The 19877-nt window shown below is 39.1% G+C and overlaps 1 protein-coding gene across 2 annotated transcripts; it reads left to right on the plus strand.

Annotated features, from left to right (window-relative positions):
- Nucleotides 1-215: 215 nt before the first annotated feature.
- LOC110900126 (protein ARABIDILLO 1) lies at nt 216-17073 on the plus strand. Of its 2 annotated transcripts, none has more exons than XM_035981713.1 (13): nt 216-475; nt 729-2254; nt 3001-3159; nt 3249-3329; nt 4522-4653; nt 4771-4898; nt 5800-5887; nt 13662-13756; nt 14392-14455; nt 14873-15048; nt 15143-15364; nt 16507-16591; nt 16668-17073. In XM_035981713.1, the coding sequence occupies exons 2-13, from the start codon at nt 869-871 to the stop codon at nt 16842-16844; spliced, it is 2793 nt and encodes a 930-aa protein (XP_035837606.1). In that variant the 5' UTR covers nt 216-475; nt 729-868; the 3' UTR covers nt 16845-17073. The 2 variants fall into 2 exon arrangements, with proteins under 2 accessions (XP_035837606.1, XP_022002720.1); XM_022147028.2 differs by having other exon boundaries at nt 780-2254.
- The last annotated feature ends 2804 nt before the right edge of the window (nt 17074-19877 follow it).

A 19877-nucleotide genomic window follows, 5' to 3' on the forward strand; every position in this document is an offset into this window, starting at 1 on the left:
TAGGAAATCCCATCCTCTAGAAGGCTTAATTCAATAAACCAAACAAAGAAAATACATAAAATCACCTCTAAATAGTATATAACAATATTACATTCAATTACATTGATTCACATTGAACTAAGGTTGAATATTATTGAATATAATCTCAAAAACTTTCACTTGGGCACCCTCTAGAATCACATGATGAAACTACACAAGCCCTTGTGGGTTTGGGCTTTTGCTTCTCATTCTCATCTTTGATACACACAAATAAGTACCTGAATTCTCTCCGACCCTTGCTCACATTTGTCCCCTCTTTCCTTCTCGCTCTAGACCCTTCTTCTTCCTCCTCCTCCTCCTCCTCTCTCTGCACCCCTGTTTCTCTCTCTAAAACCACACCCATTTTGCAGCTTCTTGCAATCAATTTGCTTCAAAAGGCGATTGATTTCTTGATGGGTATTGCGAATTAGAGGTTTTTATGGAATACCCACATCAGGTTTGCGAAATTCGCTGATTCTTGTTTGATGTTTATTGCAATTTCGATGTTGGGGATTGTGATGTGTGTTGTGTGATGTGAAATCTGCTTAATTGTGTGCCCTACTGTTTGCCCTTTTCTTGTTGTTTGTTGTTAGTTCGATTGTAGGGTTCTTGAGGTTACTGAAAGGGCATTCTTTTATGGTTATAGAATTCGGGATTTGAAAATCGATTAATGTTCGTAATTGGGTGCCTTTGTGTGATGTGAATTACAGAATTAGTGCGGGTTTTGAGGTTCGGTTTTGGGTGTTTTCTGTGATCTATAGGTGATTGATTGAAGGGTTTTTGTTTGTGTGGAAAAAGAGGATGTTTCGAGGTTGAAATGGTTGAATCTTGAGTGTTTCGGTGCGTGTTTATGATCGGTTTTGTGGGGATTAATGAGATGAGTCGAAGGGTTAGACGAAAGTGTGCGAAAGGAGCTCAAAAGTCGGATTTAACGGATCAAGCCGAAACCGAGGATGCAGATTACTTAAAACTGAATGCGGATGGATTTGTGGATTGGACGCGATTACCCGACGATACTGTGATTCAGCTTTTTACTCATTTAAACTATCGTGATCGGGCTAATTTGTCGTCAACATGCAGAAGCTGGAGATCGCTCGGATCTTCTTCGTGTTTATGGCAATCGTTAGATCTTCGTGCTCATAAATGTGGTTGGGATGTAACGAAAGTGTTAGCTACCCGCTGTTCCAATCTCCAAAAGCTTCGGTTTCGCGGAGCCGACAATGCTGATGCGGTAATAAATCTTCGAGCTGAAAATTTGAAAGATTTAAGCGGTGATTACTGTCGGAAGCTCAACGATTCAACTCTTTCGGTAATCGTAGCGCGTCACCAGCTTCTCGAAAGCCTCCAACTCGGGCCTGATTTCTGCGAACGAATTACGAGTGATGCGATACTTCAAATAGCTAATTGCTGCCATCAGCTAAAAAAGCTTCGACTTTCGGGTATCCGGGAAATTAGTAAAGAAGCAATAAACGGTTTAGCTACTCGATGCTCTGATCTTTATGAAATTGGGTTTATTGATTGTTTAAAGATCGATGAGGTGGCATTAGGAAATGTTGTGTCGCTTCGTTTTCTGTGCGTTGCGGGGACCACAAGCGTGAAGTGGGATTTGGCGAGTGAAAGTTGGAGCAAGCTTCCGAATTTGAAAGGTTTAGATGTTTCTAGAACCGATGTTGTTCCGAACGCCGTTATGAGGATATTTTCGTCGTTAAAAAGTTTAGAACTTTTGTGCGCGTTTAACTGCCCATTGTTAGAGGAAGACCCCACTGTTTTCACCAAGATTAACTGTCATGGTAAAACGATGCTTAGTTTCTTTAACGACACGTTTACGAAACTATCCCAGTTGTTTCCTGACATAGAGAGAGAACAAGAACGGACCATTTTCTCCGTTTGGAGAAACACATCGAAGAAGAAAGACGGGAATTTGAACGAGTTTATGACATGGGTTGAATGGATTCTTTCGCATTCGCTTTTACGTATAGCCGAAAGTAACCCAAACGGGCTCGATCAGTTTTGGCTCACTCAAGGTGCGGATCTTTTGCTTGGTTTGTTGCAGAGTTCGCAAGAAGACGTTCAAGAACGCGCCGCCACCGGGCTTGCAACGTTTGTAGTCGTTGATGATGAAAACACGAATGTTGATGTCGGACGCGCTGAAGCGGTCATGAAAGGTGGCGGTATACAACTTCTTTTAGGTCTTGCACGATCTTGGAAAGAGGGGCTTCAATCAGAAGCTACAAAGGTTGAATCTTTTGCACTTTTATGATTGAGTTAATTACTGTTTTCGTCCCTGTGGTTTGTCAAAAATTACTATTTCAGTCCATTTGTTTAAAAATTGCGATTTCAGTCCCTGTGGTTCCACTTTCGTAACCATTTCAGTCCACCTCGTAACCATTTCAGTCCCTGTACTAACAGAATAAATGGATTGAAATGGTTACGAAAGTGAAACCACAGGGACTGAAATGGTTACGAAAGTGAAACCACAGGGACTGAAATCGCAATTTTTAAACTAATGGACTGAAATAGTGATTTTTGACAAACCACAGGGACGAAAACAGTAATTAACTCTTTATGATTCATTAATAGTTATTAATAGCGCTCATAGCAAGCGCTATAGCGAATAGCGTAGCACTCATGTCTTTTTCTGTTTTTTTTTTCGCTTTAATATAAATAGCCGGATTTTATAGGTATAAAATAGCAGGATTATAGTTTTTTTTTTTTTTTTTTTTTTTTTTTTTGTTAAGCATACATATAAAGCAGCGTATAAAACAAGCTTATTTGGATATAATATACATACAAAATATTTCCAAAATTTTCTCATAGTGCGTGGCTAAACATAAAATAGCACCTGCTATTTCATCACTATCGCTACATAGTATATAGGTAGCTTGCCGCTATCGTCCGCTATTCGCTATTAATAATAACTATGTTAATCGCACAAGTATAAGAAACTTTTTGGTAACTTAACAAAATAATCGTTTCGTGTAGGCGATTGCGAATCTTTCGGTGAATCCCGCTTTCGCAAAATCTGTGGCGGGAGGTGGCGGCATCACCATTCTTGCAAGCTTAGCGAAATCGATGAACCGAATGGTGGCTGAAGAGGCTGCCGGAGGGCTTTGGAATCTTTCGGTTGGGGAAGAGCATAAGGTTGTTTTGTTTATTATCGGTTTTATCGTATTCAAAACTCTGACGACGCTGAAAACCTCGTTTTACTAATACAAATAATCTTGTTTTAGGGAGCTATTGCTGAAGCTGGTGGCATAAAAGCGTTAGTGGACTTGATCTTTAAATGGCCTAGAGGTGGTGATGGAGTTCTGGTACGTGTCTCGATTTTTGTGCCACATGTTTAAAACGAGCAAAGAAAATTTTAGTATGAGTAAAAGTAATTATGTTACCTTAAAGTGATGAAGTTTGACTTTTGTAAAGGGTTAAGGAACTTTTTTCTCAAAGATTTCTTGATTTAAGTCAAAAAGCGTAGGTTTTAACGTATATTTTTTAGTAAAACTGAAAGAGTAAATTACGTTTTTGGCCCTTGTGGTTATATCACTTTTACTATATTAGCCCAAAATAAGAATTTTTAACACATCTGCCCCCATGGTCTCTATAACTAACCATTTTGACCCCTAAGTCTAGAGATCATGGGGGTCAAAATGGTTAGTTACAGAGATCATGGGGGCTAAAATGGTTAGACTTAGGGGCCAAAATGGTTAGTTACAGAGACCATGGGGGCAGATATGTTAAAAATTCTTATTTTGGGCTAATATAGTAAAAATGATATAACCACAGGGGTCAAAAACATAATTTACTCAAAACTGAAATGAATTAAGAAAATTGAATTGGCTAACGTAAAAAATAAATGAACGTGTAGAAGTATCTAGTATGGCAAGCATAATATACGACTTTTCTGAAGGCAACACTTTTTCGTTAAAGCTAAAAAGAGAACCTAAAAAGTAATTAATAAGTACAAATATCTAGTATGGTAAGCACTATATACGTCATTACGACTTTCACAAATGCAAAGATTTGTTTTTTAAAGATTGAGTAAAATGCACGGATAGTCCCTGTGGTTTGGTGAAATTTCACCTTTAGTCCCCAACTTTTCAAAATTACACTCTTAGTCCCTGTGGTTTGGCAAGTTGTTACTCGGATAGTCCCCAAAGCGGATGGAGGTTAGTTTTTCTGGTTAAGTGGGTGTGAAATGACAAGGACTATCCAAGTAACAACTTGTCAAACCACAGGGACTATGCGAGTAACAACTTGTCAAACCACAGGGACTATCCGAGTAACCTTCATCCGTTTTAGGGACTATCCGAGTAACAACTTGTCAAACCACAGGGACTAAGAGTGTAATTCTGAAAAGTTGGGGACTAAAGGTGAAATTTCACCAAACCACAGGGACTATCCGTGCATTTTACTCTTAAAGATTTATTGATTTTTAGTCAAAACAAGTTTGATGTCTTACTTTTACGAGTAAAGCCAAAAATAATTTAAGTATTTCTTGATTATCAGGAACGAGCGGCAGGGGCACTTGCAAATTTGGCGGCGGATGATAAATGTAGCATGGAAGTCGCAAGTGTTGGTGGTATTAATGCGTTAGTAACTCTTGCTCGTAAATGCAAGCACGAGGGTGTGCAAGAACAGGTAACGTAATATTTTACCTTTAGTGCTTTGAGGGATATTAAATTATTAACGTACAAAGTCAAAGAAAATATTAAGAAGTGCCTTTTTCTTATTTTGTGATTATTATAATTTATATAGGCGGCTCGTGCATTGGCTAATTTAGCGGCTCATGGTGATAGCAACACCAACAATGCTGCGGTTGGACAAGAAGCCGGAGCTCTTGATGCACTTGTTCTACTTATTCGTTCAACACATGACGGTGTTAGGTCATTTTTCTATCTTTTTTTTTTCTAAAAAATCAGATTTTTCGAACCCTCAAACATCTTACTATCAAAGTTGATAATCTGAGTCTGATCACCGAATATATACATATACATACATACATATATATATATATATATATAGAGAGAGAGAGAGTGAATTTCAAGGATTGTCCTTTATCTTTATACCCATTTTCAGGTCTGCCGTTGAACTTACCTTTGAATTGACAAAAATGCCCTCATGTGCAAAGCATATGACCAAATATAACTGAAAAAACTAACTGGGTTAGGCCTAAAGGAGAAAACGTGTATGATATGAAAACATAAAGGACAAAAGTCGTCAATTTTGAACATTAAGGACAGCGCCTGAAAATGAGTATAAAGATAAAGTACAATCCTTGAAATTCACTCTATATATATATATATATACATACATATATATATATATATATATAGTGAGTTTTAACGTGCGAAGGTACGAAGTGTGCAAAATAACATGCGTAATAATGGTTATAACATGCGTAATTAGGGTTAACCCAACCCATACGTAATTTGAGTTTTGAAAGTTTTAAATACAAATGTGTTTTAACGTGCGAAGGTACGGAGTCAAAAAATAACGTGCGGAATTATGTTTGTAACATGCGTAATTAGGGTTAACCCAACCTATGCGTAATTTGAGTTTAACCCTGCGTAATTTTCAAGTTTGATAGCATACGGGCTTTGAATTTTGTAATGTGCGTATTTTGAAAAATGAACACGCGTAATTTACTTCGCACCTTCGCACGTTAAGGGGCTATTGTATTTGTACAATAACCTTCCCCATTTATATATGTACAATTGTTGTTCTAATAGACGTTTAATTTATTATGTATTGTAGCGTAAAAAGTTTTCATTTGTTCTTCATTAGGCAAGAAGCGGCTGGTGCGTTATGGAATTTATCATTCGACGACAGAAACCGAGAGGGGATTGCATTAGCGGGCGGTGTTGAAGCCCTGGTATGACGTTTTATCCTTTGACTTTTGACTTTTGGCTTTAGATACTTTTATTTATTTTATACTCTAGTAGCATCGTATTTACATACACGACATCTTACATGTCATTCATTTAGTGTTTTAGATGAACACAACAACTAGGAGTTACTCCGTCAATGTTGACTTAAAAAGTCAAAATAGAGCTTTAGGTGGCAATTTGGTGAAAACACTGTATGATCATGTCTTCATTTCTTCTCACACAACATAACTTGGATCCAAAAATAAAAAATAATAAACGAGCAAAACAATAGGAGCGAAGTACTCAAAGACCTCTAGAATTCAACACAAATTATACAAATGCAAGAATTACTAACTAATTCTCTTTAAATTATTTATTCCCTCTTGAACACAAGTTGGTGTCGGGTTGGATCGAGTGGGCGGGTTTCGAGGAGTGGGCGGGTTTCGAGTTTTGTAATTGGGTCAGTTACTTATATCAATTAGGGATAAATAAAAAGAGTTGTCTTTTATTTATTATAGCTAATTAGATTAGTAGATAAAGTGAGGTCTCATTTATCGTCTAATTAGGAGTTCGAGCCCATCTTTAATTGTATCGAGTCATTGTCTATATAACCTAATCAAAGTTGCGATTATGGTTATGAGCTTGTAATCAGTTTTAGAGTTATATTTTTTCTAGTTAATAAGATTGAGAGTTATTTAATCCAAATTCGACGTGTGTGTCATTTGGTTTGATTATCGATTGGTATCAGAGCGAAGTTCAATCGTTGAAATCCAACAAGTACTCGTCATCGGTAGATGAGGAGTTACGAGTAGGTGATTGGATTGCAAGTGGTTACCGACGACAACTAATCAACTCCTCGCGTACGACGAGTTTACGAACCGATGGCAGGTCAGTCGGATCAAGCTACCGAGGATGCATGTTAATTAGGCTCGTAGGGCGGCAATCAAAAAGCGGTACCAGACGGGTTTCGGCCCGATCCGTTTTGGCACAACAAGTCTCGGGTTCCACGAGAGGTATTCCTGGTCAAAAGACGGCGCTGGTGCTCTTTCGTTTTCGGCGGCAGCGAATCAGAAGAATAAGAGGGTTCCTTTGATCCGGTTTTGTAGCAGGCAGTGGCGAAGCTTGAGAATTCTGACCGGGGGGGGGGGGTGGAAGTCACCGGACTCCGGGCCTAAAAGTTTCTATAAAACCGGGGGTCGAAAACGCATATACCTAAAAATTTCTATACGAAAACTACATACTCTCCATTACTGAGCGAAAAGTTCGGGGGGTCGCCCCCCCCCCCCCCCCTTCCGCGCCCCTTAAAAGCTTCGCCCATGGTAGCAGGAGATACGGGATTTGCGAGGTCTTTGTTACAGTGGAGGATTTTTCTTACACAGTGTTTTTTTTTTCTGATTTGGGTCCGTGCTAAAGAAAATAGGAAAACGGTCGTAAAATTCTAGTGTTTTTTTTTGTGGGCAATTCAAAGGCTTGCACATGTTATGAAAAAAAAAGAAAGGTTTTCAAAGCAATTTAAGGTTTTTTTTTTCAAAGTGATTTGGTTTAGTGAGAGGTATTCGTAACTGGTTTTTTGTGTGAGCAAAAGGATTTGGTTTTAAAGAGTGGTTCGGGGCTGGGTTTTAGGTAAGTTGGCGGATGGTGATTGACCAATTGTTACGGTTAAAGAAAACAATTCGGCTAGCCTCGTTTGTCCCATTTGAATTAAACGAACTACATAATATGGGGCATGCGAGTGAAGGCAATTTTCAACGTTTACGGAGTATGGGATCAAATTGAAAGTCGGAACAGGGTTGGATGCGAAGAACAACATGGCGATAGCGTTATTTCAATCGATACTCGAAAATTAGTTTTTACACGTCGGGAATTTGAATACGGCTAAGGAGGATGTGGGACATTTTGAAGACACGACATCTCAAGGCTGATCGGGTTAGGGGTGCAATGTTGCAAACGTCAATGTCCGAGTTTGAAAATTTGAAGATGAAAGATCCAAGTTCAGTTAACGAATTCACACGGAGGCTTTCCGAAAATGTATTACGATTGATGAACCCAAACTCGTGAAAAAGTTTCTAAACACGCTACCGAGGAAGTTCATTCGCATGGTTGATTCAATTGAACAAGTTGATTTGAAGACCGTTGCTTACAGTGACATGGTAGGATGTTTAAAAACATACGAAGAACAAATGAAAGACTAGGAGACTCAAGAGAACAACCAAGGTAATCTAATGTTCTCTAAATACTTACGTAATAACTAGAACCGTAATTCGTATAAAGGGAAAGGAAGGGACCCAGATAAGGTTGTGACCGGCATGAGCAGGACCAAGATTGAAGGTCATGAACGGGATGAAGATGGAAGGTCAGGATCACAGGTCAAACCAAAGAGGAAGGTTAGATCACAAGTTCAGTGTTACCGCAACTGCTGTGTTAAGTTCAGTCACTTCGCGCTAGCGTGTTCGAAACGTGTGAAGAAACATGAAGAAGCTAACTTTAGCTGAAACCGATGATTTGGAGCCTACATTATTTATGATAAGATGTGATCAAGAGACGGTTTTTCTTAATGAAGGGGTAATTCCGAAGCGTTTCGAGAGTTGAGCCAACGGAGAAAGGCACTTGGTGTCTCTACAACGGAGTATCGAATCACATAACACATAACGGTAATCAAGCCTATTTCTTTGAAATTAATGAACGAGTCACCTATGTTGTCAAAGACGCAAGGCGCAGGCGAGGCGCATCGGCCTCGCCCGGAGCCTAGGCGCAAGGCGCAAAAAAAACGTGGGTTTTTTTAAGAAAAGCGCACATAGAGAAAAAATATAAAAAATGTGTTATGCTTTGAAAATAAATAAGATTCCATATATAAAATTAAAAAAACTATTATATATGTCATTTAAGATCATGGAGCTAATAGTTAGTAGCAAAAGTTTAGGACTTATATATTGTAAGTTTTGGGTGTGTGAATAAAAGTCTCAAAAGGTGGTAAATACTTCCCACATTGGTGTGGGAACAAATGAGTGGTTGTTTATAAGGTAAAGCCTTTACTACTCTATTGTAGCTTTATGACATGTTTTACCACAAGTCCTACCCGCGCGCAGGGGGGCCCGGTGCAAAAATGAGTTTCTGAGCTGGAATTTGGTTGAACTCGTGCGTGCCCGCACCTGCGGACACGAATGCAGCTCCGAAAAACCCGGGCCCGCATGAGGCGGTTTTTTATACGCACTCAGTTTCGTTTTTTTTTTGTTTTCTTTTCCTGCTTATACTCTGCGCCTCATGCCGTTTTTGCGCGCCTTTTTTGCGCCTCAGGCCGTTTTTTTCAAAAAAACCCATTTTTGCGCCTAGGCTGCCACCAGGCGCTATAGGTGCGCCTCGCTGTGCCTGGGCGCCTAGGCGCGCGCTTTTTGCGCTTTTGACAACATAGTGAGTCACGAAAATGGTGAAATTCGTAGATTGGTCTTGTAGGTCGGTATTACCTAAAGGCAAAACGGGGGAGCAACGTTTGTTGACAAATGTTTAATACATACCGAGTCTACAAAGCAATATCATAAGTCTTGGTCAAACAAAGCAAGGTACCAAAAAGGAGCTTCCCTGATGAATGCATATTTGCACCACACTTGTACGGCGAAGGAACCAACTACGTCCGCCCATTTCACCAAGTAATCGAAAGGGGTGCGCATTGTGTCTCACCTTGGTTTTTTGACATCCCGGGCTTGTGACCAATTGGTTGGTACCTGTTATGAGTAAATCACAGCGGAAAGATTTCTCTTTCTTTTGTATTAAACAACTAGTAAGTTGAATAAAATGTTCTTGCATAAATGGGGATTTAAATAGCCCTTGTGCATGCAAAACGTTTTCTTTACAAAAGGTAATCTTTTTAATTCATTTACCGTCTCCTCACAGTTTTATAAAATTCTCGTCACAAGGTTTTATCGGGCCTAAGGAGCGATAGTCCCTTTAGCATCTACCCTTGCTAAATACATTCATTTATAATTAACTGAAAACGTGTTGAAAATGATGTTAGCGGAAAGCTGGTGAATAACGTTAACAGACACATATTTTTAGCATGACTAGTATTAAAGTTGTATAACCATATTTTCCTTTAATAGCCTACACTTTCAAAGGGACCATTTAACCCGAGTGTACAATCACAAGATACACCGATGTCACTCTCAGTTTTGTGCAAGACTCCTACCGGGCTTTGCTAGCTTATGTATATCTTCTACTAAACTCGTGTCAGCCCTGTTACGTGTACAAATTGATCAAACAATACGTATACTTATGGCATGAATGCTATCCATAGACTACCATATGCATCAAACATATTTAATACTTTCATATGGTATTTTCAAAGAAACAAATCATTTTTAAGTTTAAAAATAGTTAAACGTATTCATCTTGATAACTTGTGCTTGGTGAAAGCTTAGAACTTTCACACCTCGTAAATCGTCGGTTAACACTTCGATACGTTTCGGTTTTCTCGTACTATGAGCGCATGCCCAATCGTGGAGAAACATCGGGTAAAGTGGGTACAGGGCATGTAAAACAAGAGATAGTCGGGTTTAAAGTGTAGTGAAAAATGAAACCTAAAGGCTTCTATTTATACTCGAGCTTTTACGTGGTTCTAGATGATAAGTATTACGTGTTATCAACACGTATTTTAAGTGGATAATTATTACTATGCAAGACCGCTGGGTGTGGGGCTTGGGTTGGGGGCTTGGGTTGACATGTGGCGGAGATGGGCTCCACCAGGCCACCCCAAAAAAAGTGGGGTGTGGTAGCGACGTGGGTTGGGGGCTTGGGTTGACATGTGGAATTTTTTTTTTATTTTGACATTTATAAAATAAAACACACCAATGTTGTAGTAGTACCAGATCAGTGGAGGAAAAGTGTAGTAGTACCTGTGTATAAGAACAAAGGGGACGCCCAATGTTGTGGGAATTATAGAGGGATTAAGTTGCTAGGGCACACTATGAAATTATGGGAGAGAATAATTGAGACGAGAATCCGAAGAGAAACTCAAGTCACGGTAAACCAATTTGGTTTCATGCCAGGGCGATCGACTACGAAAGCAATACATATTCTAAGGAGATTGATGGAGAAGTATAAGGAAAAGAAACGGGACCTACACATGGTGTTCATTGATCTTGAAAAGGCCTATGACAGTGTGTCACGTAGACTGATTTGGGATAGTTTGGAGAGTAGAGGGGTTTCTGGGAAGTATATAGACTTAATTTTGCCAGTGGAGGTAGGACTCCACCAAGGGTCTGCTTTGAGCCCTTTTCTATTTGCAGTTATCCTAGATGGGTTGACAAAGTTAATTCAGGGGGCTCTTCCGTGGTGCCTGCTTTTTGCAGATGATATTGTGTTAGTTGCTGATAGTAAACAAAGCCTGAATGCGAGGTTAGAAGAGTGACGAGCAGCTTTAGAGGGCAGAGGTTTAAGGATTAGTTGATCTAAGACTGAGTAATTGTATTGTGACTTTAGTGGAGTAGACAACAATGAGGACATTCAGATCACCATTGACGGTCAAGTGGTCCCGTAGGTGACTAAGTTCAAGTATCTAGGATCGTTTGTTCAGAGGGATGCGGAGATAGATAGTGACGTTGCCCACCGCATCCAGGTTGGATGGTGTAGGTGGAGAGCTGCCACTGGGGTATTGTGTGATAAGAGGTTCCCAACAAAATTTAAAGGGAAATTTTATAGGGTTGCAATTAGACCTGCTATGTTATATGGAACCGACTGTTGGGCCATTAAGGAAGTACAAGCACACAAGATGGAGGTGACAGAGATGAGAATGCTAAGATGGATGTGTGGGCACACAAGGTTAGACCGGATAAGAAATGATGTTTTTAGGGAGAGGTTAGAAGTAGCTAGTATATCAGATAAGATAAAGGAGGGAAGATTGAGATGGTTTGGGCAGGTGAAGAGGAGGCAGGCGATAGAGCCGGTTAAAGTGGTTGAAACCCTCGAGGTGGAGGGGAGGAGTAGAGGCGGACCCAAAATTACTTGGGATGAGCAGATTAGGCAGGATTTGCAAAGTTGCACCTCTCTGAGAACATGGTCCATGATAGGAGCTCGTGGAGACGTAGGATTAAGGTTAAGGATTTCTAGGAGAGGGTACAATTGTGTTTTTAGGTGTAGTGTATGGTCGTAGATATGTAACTATGTGTATAGGCTGTTTTGTGTTGTCATATTTTTCTTGTTTTGCCATGTACTCTTTCGCAACTCATGTTACATTGGTAGCTTCATACACACACACCCCCCCCTCATGTTCTATTTATTTCTTTTCTGGGTGTTTTGGAGCCGAGGGTCTCTCTGGAAGCAACCTCTCTATCCCTAGGGGTAGGGGTAGAGGTAAGGTGTGCCTACATCCCACCCTCCCCAGACCCTACAAATAGCTATTTGTGGGATTTTACTGGGTATGATTGATTGATAAAATAAAACACACCGCTAATTTAATTTAAATAAAAAAGTTACATAAAATCCTAATAAATTAAAAAAACAACTTAATAGATCCTAAAAAATTAAAAAAACAACTTAATAAATCCTAATAAAATAAAAAAAAAACTTCATAATAAATTCTAAAAAATAATTACAAAGTACGATAAATATTAAAATGGGGAACCCAACGAAATTCTGGGTTCCCATCGTGCATGTACTCGATTTTGGCGATCTCCACTCGATCGTCGTAGCTTAGGTCGCCCACAGGCACACGATCAAAGCATGCTTTAAACCGATCTAGGTGCGGTTTTAGCTCCCGCCACTTATGTTGACACGCGTTCAAGTTGTGACACGCGTTTTCAACATGTTGGTATTCCTGAAACGCTCGTGTTCAGTAGGCGGTTTGACCACGGCGTACCATTCGTTGTGCGTCAACGATTGACGTCACTAGCGCTAGCTCCTCCTCCTCGGTCCAGTTAACCATTTTCGGTTTTTGGGTTGGTTTTGGATGAAGATTTGTGTTTGAAGAAATTAGGTGTAAAACATTTGGGGGTTTGGGGTGAGTATTTTTTATAGGTAAAAATTTTTAAAAAATTGATTTACATAGCGGTTACCGCCATGGCCAACGGCTAGCCCAAACGGCTATGGGTAACGGTCATATTTTGCTAGCCAATCCCAGCCATCCACATCATCTAGCCAACCTGCCCCACGACAGGCTTCATAGCCACGCAAGAGGGGCAACGCCGCTACCCTGGCTGGCCCGGTGTGGCTAAAGCGGCGTTGGTTTAGTTCCCACGCCCCAAACCCAAGCCCACACCCCGCGGTCTAATTCAAGATGATAGCTATTACGTAGTTTGAGAAGATAACTACTATGTAGTCGAGACGATGATTATTACGTAATTTAAGAAGATAATTATTACGTAATTCGAGGTGACGACTATTATGTAGTTTAAGAAGATAATTACTACGTAAATTGATACGATAAATATTACATGGTTAAGTCTTGGGTTATTTGGAAATGTTATATAAAGGCTAAAAACCTATCAAAAATTAGAGTTTCATTTTTTTGAGGTTCTAATTTGGATTTCGAATTGGGCCCTTTAAAAAGATCTCAACGACAATCAAACTTGATTTAGCCGAAACAGGTGACCAGATTTTTATTTGACCAGTCAATGGGATCGACTATTGAGCATAGCTAAAAGAGGTGGCCCCACAAGATAAAATTAAGCCGACTAACAAGAATTTCATCCTGGTGCAATGCACGGGCAACTTAAACCTTGTTACAATCAATCTTGAAAACAAGTATGTGCATTAATTAATTTATTTGTTTTTTTTTTAATCTCATTTTAGGTTGCTCTTGCGCAATCGTGTTCAAACGCGTCTCCAAGTCTTCAGGAGAGAGCAGCCGGTGCTCTTTGGGGACTCTCAGTATCAGAAGCCAATAGGTACGTCGTACAAGGAATATCGTTTTTTTTTTTTTTTGAAAATGAGTAAATTACAAAAATCGTCCTTTATGTATGTCACTTATTGCAAAATGTGTCCTTTTTCTTCAATAATTACAAAAAACGTACTCGATGTTTGCAAACCCTTGCAAGTTATGTCCTTTAGCCCTAACTCAGTTAATTTTTGTGGTTAAATCTAACCAAATGGACCCCACATGAGGGTATTTTTGTGGCTAAATATGACCAAGTGGACTCCACATTAGAGTAAAATGACCAAATAACCTCATGTGGGGTCCATTTAGTCAGATTTAACCATTAAAAATTAACTGAGTTGGGGCTAAAGGACATAACTTGCAAGGGTTTGCAAACATCGAGTACGTTTTATGTAATTATTGAAGATAAAGGACACAGTTTGCAATAAGTGACATACATAAAGGACGATTTTTGTAATTTACTCTTTGAAAATACTGAAAATACCCTTTTTTATCTATCTAACACAAGTATCCAAAAGTGACTAGAAAAAGCGCAACTTTCTATATAATCTTTAGAGTTGTATATGATATTGCAAGTGCAGAAAATATATTTTATTTATATATACACACACACATATCATCTGTGTTTTCTTTCATCTTCACTAGCATTGCGATTGGGCGAGAAGGGGGCGTTGCACCGCTCATAACTTTAGCACGGTCTCAGACGGAAGTGAGTGATTGTTTCTCCTTTTCGTTTCTATATTCTTTCTTTTTCATGTGTTATCTTTTTGTTTCTAGAAAAGTAGTACCTTTGATACTTATTTTTAGAAATTTGCATTGTGTTCGTCAGAATTTTTTAACATCTGAGCCCCCAACGTCTTTTTTTCTAACCCTTTTGGCCAAAAGGGTTAGAAAAAAAGACGTTAGGGGCTCAGATGTTAAAAGATTCTTTTTTGGGCTAAAAGGGTAAAAGTGATATAACCACAGGGGCCAAAATCGTAATTTACTCTTTATTATATAATATAAGAAAAATATGATTTTTGGAATCATAGACTACATCATACATATGTAAAACGATTATGATATATATTAGCATATTTTATTAAAAACTAATTTGTTTGAATTTAAAATGTCGGTACGATATCAGGATGTCCACGAAACCGCTGCCGGAGCCCTTTGGAATCTTGCATTCAACCCCGGAAATGCTCTGCGAATAGTGGAAGACGGTGGTGTTCCAGCGTTAATTCATCTGTGTTCTTCGTCAATGTCGAAAATGGCTCGTTTCATGGCCGCGTTAGCTTTGGCATACATGTTTGATGGCCGGTAAATCTTCAATGAATTATCTTGAATTAAGTTACGTGTTTCTTGTTGACTTTTTTAGTCAAAGTTTTATATCGTTTTGTTGTTTTGTACGTAGAATGGATGAATATGCTCTGGTAGGGAGTTCAGCAGAAGGCGGTTCGAAGAGTGTCGGTTTAGAAAGGGCAAGGAGAATGGCCTTGAAGCACATTGAAACTTTTGTGTTGACTTTTGCTGACCCGCAAGCGTTTTCTGCTGCCTCGTTATCTTCGGCTCCTGCACCTTTGGCACAAGTAACTGAATCTGCCCGTATACTTGAAGCAGGTCATTTACGATGCAGGTATGTTACTTATATATTGATACACACAATTAGGAACGAGCAGAAAACCGAAAAAACCCGAACCGAACCAAATAACCTAAAAATCATTTTTTAATGGTTTTTTTATATATTTGATTTAGAAATTATTAGTTTTATTCTTGGATGTTAAATAAAGTATTTATAAGTTTAAATTACGTTTTTGGACCCTGTGGTTATATCACTTTTACTATATTAGCCCAAAATAAGAATTTTTAACATATCTGCCCCCATGGTTTCTATAACTAACCATTTTGGCCCCTAAGTCTAGAGATCATGGGGGCCAAAATGGTTAGTTATAAAGACCATGGGGGCTAAAATGGTTAGACTTAGGGGCCAAAATGGTTAGTTATAGAGACCATGGGGGCAGATATGTTAAAAATTCTTATTTTGGGCTAATATAGTAAAAGTGATATAACCACAGGGGCCAAAAACGTAATTTACTCTATTTATAATAAAAAACATTAACATGTTTATTTATATTTGAAATGATTTATCCATTACCTAACAAAATTTAACATAAAAATTAAATGATTTTCAAGGTATTATAAAAGAAAATGGCTTAATAAAAAGTTTGGAGAAACATAAAAATAGATTACAAGGTTAGGTTTATGTGAACAGTATTAAATATTAATTAAAAAGGCTAAACATAATAACTTAAATGTAAAGATCTAAGAACGATTCTTAAATATTGGATTATACTTTTTACTTTTGAATCTTACGTAATTTCGTTTCAAAGACCGGAAAAAACCGAAAAGCTGAACCGACTAAAACTGAAAAAACCGAAACCGAATGGAAAACCGAACATTTCGCTTACGGTTTCGGTTTTACCATAAAACTGAACCGAACCAAACCATGCCCCCCCCCCCCTTACACACATACATACACACGTGTAATGTGAAGTTTCGGTATTGAAGGGCACTTTGGTCCTAAAAAGGAGGAAGCTAGGGGAATGACTAAGTTACCCCTGCCTAACCGAACCCTCATTTTACATGAAGTATGTCTCTAAAACCTTCATTGTTGCTACAATGATACGAGGTCCCTAAGAACGTAAAACGGATATGGCCTGAAATGTCTAATATGCCCCTGACTAATAATTTTTACATGTGTTTTGTTAACGTTGTCAGCGGAGCTGAAATTGGACGATTTGTTTCCATGTTGCGTAATCAGTCTCCCGTGCTCAAAGCATGTGCTGCATTCGCTCTTCTTCAGGTCAAACAAAGTCAAACTGGCAACTGTTTCTCTTGGACAACTATATATTAACGTATTTTGATTATAAATTTTACAGTTTACTGTTCCGGGTGGGCGGCACGCACCCCACCACATGAACCTGTTGCAAGTGTCGGGCGCACCGCGCGTTCTGAGGGCTGCAGCGGCCGCAGCTTCGGCTCCGTTAGAAGCGAAGATATTTGCAAGAATCGTGCTCAGGAACCTGGAGCACCACCAGATAGAGTCGTCAGCATAGAAAAGTAGCGGGTTAACTTAGAAACCGTTGGTAATAAAGTCAACCTGAATGTCAACAGTTATATACCGTATACTCATAATCCCCCCCCCCTCCCCCCCTCTTTTCCGAATGCTTTTTGGCTCGGACCGTTTGGACCGTAACTCAGTGAGCTCAAGTCAGTTTGTATGGTTTTGTCTGTACTTCAACTTGATCTTTTTTCTTTTTTATAAAACTGCCTAGTTGATACTTTCGGTTTTTTTTTTTTTTTTTTTTTTTTTTTTTTTATGTTGTTCGCTAGGTATACGTATGCATAACTCGACAACCCTGTTTATCGAGTCTTGTAGGGTAACAAATATAAAAATAAATAAATAAATAAAATTTGAAAAAAAAATATATATATATTTTGATGCATTTCCTGCTAGGCTGTTATGATGAGGGTGTTCGGTTTGAATTTTTTTTCGGTCACAACCGAAGAAATTCAGGAGGTTCAAAACTAAACCGAACTCGAATTTGACTCGGTTTTCGACCAAACAAGCTAAATATTTTTTTTCAAGTTTTTCATTGTTTTTTAAATTTTTTTACCATTATTTCCATTATTTGTTATTGGGTTGGGCTAGAAAAGATTGAGATAAAAAGTTGTAATTGGATTTGGGCCAAATAATAAAACTTAAATAATCATTATTTGATATTTGGGTTTATTTGGCTTATTCAGTTTTATCATTTTAAACGGAATTCAGATTTTTTTGAAACCGAAAACCCAATTCGATTTCAACAAAAAACTGAATATGTAATCCAGTTTAGGGGCTGTTTGGTAACATCTGAATGGTTAAGTGCTGAACCAGTAAGAGGTATGAACCGGTAAGAGCCTGTATAATGCTTAACCGTTCAGAAGCAAATATCTGACCAATTCAGGTTAGAGATCTTAACCATTCAGACTCTGTATAAATCTTAACCATTCAGAGGCAAATGTCTGGACCATTCAGACATCTGCTCGTGAAACAAACAGGAACCATTAAGTGTTGAACCAGTAAGAGGTCTGAACCATTAAGTGCCTCATTAAGAGGTAAACAAACAGCCCCTTACTCTTAAACGGTTTTGGTTTGAAAGAGAATAATAAACACCACTAGCTATTAGTTAGAAAAGTTGTTCAAGGCATTATTTTGGCGGTTTGTTGATGTATGTGGAAAGTGAGGAACGAGTTGATTTTTTCAAACAAGGAAACAAACGTTGAGAAGATTATAGAAGACACTAAATCGCTCGGTTACTTATGAATAACGTATAGATCTTTGCGTAGGGAGTTGTCGTGAAGAAATTGGTGTTACTATATTTTGTAATCTTGTTTCCGTGTGTATGTTTTTGGGTCTAGCGCGTTGCTAGTCGCCTTTTTTGAAATGAAATAGCCTTTCCAAAAAAAAAGCTATTACTTATTTTGATATAATCCGTTTATGATTAATTGGAACTTGCAAGTTGCAAGATCAAATTGGTTTCAATTGCATTTGCTAATAACTCGGCTTCTTATCATAATTGGTTATCAATTTCATGTTGTTATAGCAGTTTTCTCAGCATTTGCTAATAATTCAGCTTTTTATAATAATCTATTATTAATTTCATGTTGTTATAGCTGTTTTCTCAAAGTTAAAGAAATAGAAATATTATAAAAAACCGTAGTTTTTTTTGAACGGCAAGGAACGACGTGCCAACCATCTTGACACCGGGCGCTGTGGCCAAGGTCGACTACTCGGCCACCGCCAGCCCCTTGTCTCTTCCCAGATGCGCAGAAACCCGACCTGCACCCGCCCGAAGGCACGACACTGAAATAATCGGTAAAACCTCGCCTCCCATCCAAGTCGAACCGGCGCCACACGTATTCGCTCTTCACTTGGATGCCGCAGAAAATAATGAGAAGAGTGGGAATCGAACCTGAGTCATAAGGAACATCAATTCTTTCCCCAATAACTCATCAATTTAGTGCATATATAATTTAAACAATTTAGTGCATATTTTATCAGTAATGACACTCTTGATTCTTGTAACACTCTTGGAAATGTATGCAATTCGGGCGAATGGCTTATATGGTGAAATTGTCAAGACAATTGAAGAGAAGTTTGTCTTGTCCCTGCGGCGGCGAGCCGTGTTTGAGTGTTTGTGAGCCCCCCCACGCTCAAGATTTCCTGTCAGTTGTTCCCATCGAAGGTTCAGGGCAATGTATGTCAGCTGTGGAATACCGGGCTATCCTCAAGTACCGCCTGATGGTACCCCTTTTCCCGGTTGAAGACCTGTGTCCCGTATGTCGGAAGGCTTGTTTGGATTCTTTTGGGGAGCATGCAGTCCATTGCAAAGAATTACTAGGCTTTAAATATCGACATGATTTAGTTCGAGATGTGCTTCATGATGTCCTTAAGCGGGCAGGGATCTCGGCAAAAAAGGAAGCCCCGGTGAACTTCTTAACCGACCCATTAGAAGGGAGATCTACCCTACGGCCCGCTGACATTCTTGGTTTTGGATGGGAAGAAGGGAAACACGCGTGCGTCGATTTGACAGGTGTGTCCCCCCTTCTTGTGCTAAGGGACCACGGGTTTGTGGCGGGCATGCGATAACCAAGGCGGAGGCGGGCAAAGTAGCTAAACACGAAAAAGCTTGCATCAAGAATCAGCATGTGTTCGTCCCGTTCGCTTTCGATACCTTTGGCGCTCTCGCCTCTGACGTGGTGCGGTTCCTCAAGTGGGTTCAGCAGGTGGTAAGCAGTAACACCGCACATGTTAAGGGGCAGAATTTTGTGTTTAGCAGGGTAGTGTTTACTATTCAGAAAGGCGTAACGGCGCAGCTTATTGCCCGTCTACCTGCTATTAGTCTGTAATCTTCTCTAGCAAAATAATATATCTTAAATGATAGCAATACATTAATCAAGCCTACTCTATGGGCCTATGGCTAATAATGTGTTCACTACAAAACCACTATAGAAACCCACTGAGTTGAAATAGAAAGATGGTTTTACCTTTCACCTCTTCAAACGATCAAAATTGAGGTTCTCTATTTCTACGGAGTAGAGGTAAG

This window comes from Helianthus annuus, chromosome 13 (assembly GCF_002127325.2).
Source record: "Helianthus annuus cultivar XRQ/B chromosome 13, HanXRQr2.0-SUNRISE, whole genome shotgun sequence".
Taxonomy (NCBI): Eukaryota; Viridiplantae; Streptophyta; class Magnoliopsida; order Asterales; family Asteraceae; genus Helianthus; species Helianthus annuus.

Coding starts and splice junctions, on each gene's coding strand:
- LOC110900126 (XM_035981713.1), top strand. CDS start 869: ATGATCGGTTTTGTGGGGATTAATGAGATGAGTCGAAGGGTTAGACGA. Junction 3,330..4,521: donor GAGGTGGTGATGGAGTTCTG/GTACGTGTCTCG, acceptor CTTGATTATCAG/GAACGAGCGGCAGGGGCACT. Junction 15,365..16,506: donor GCAGGTCATTTACGATGCAG/GTATGTTACTTA, acceptor TAACGTTGTCAG/CGGAGCTGAAATTGGACGAT.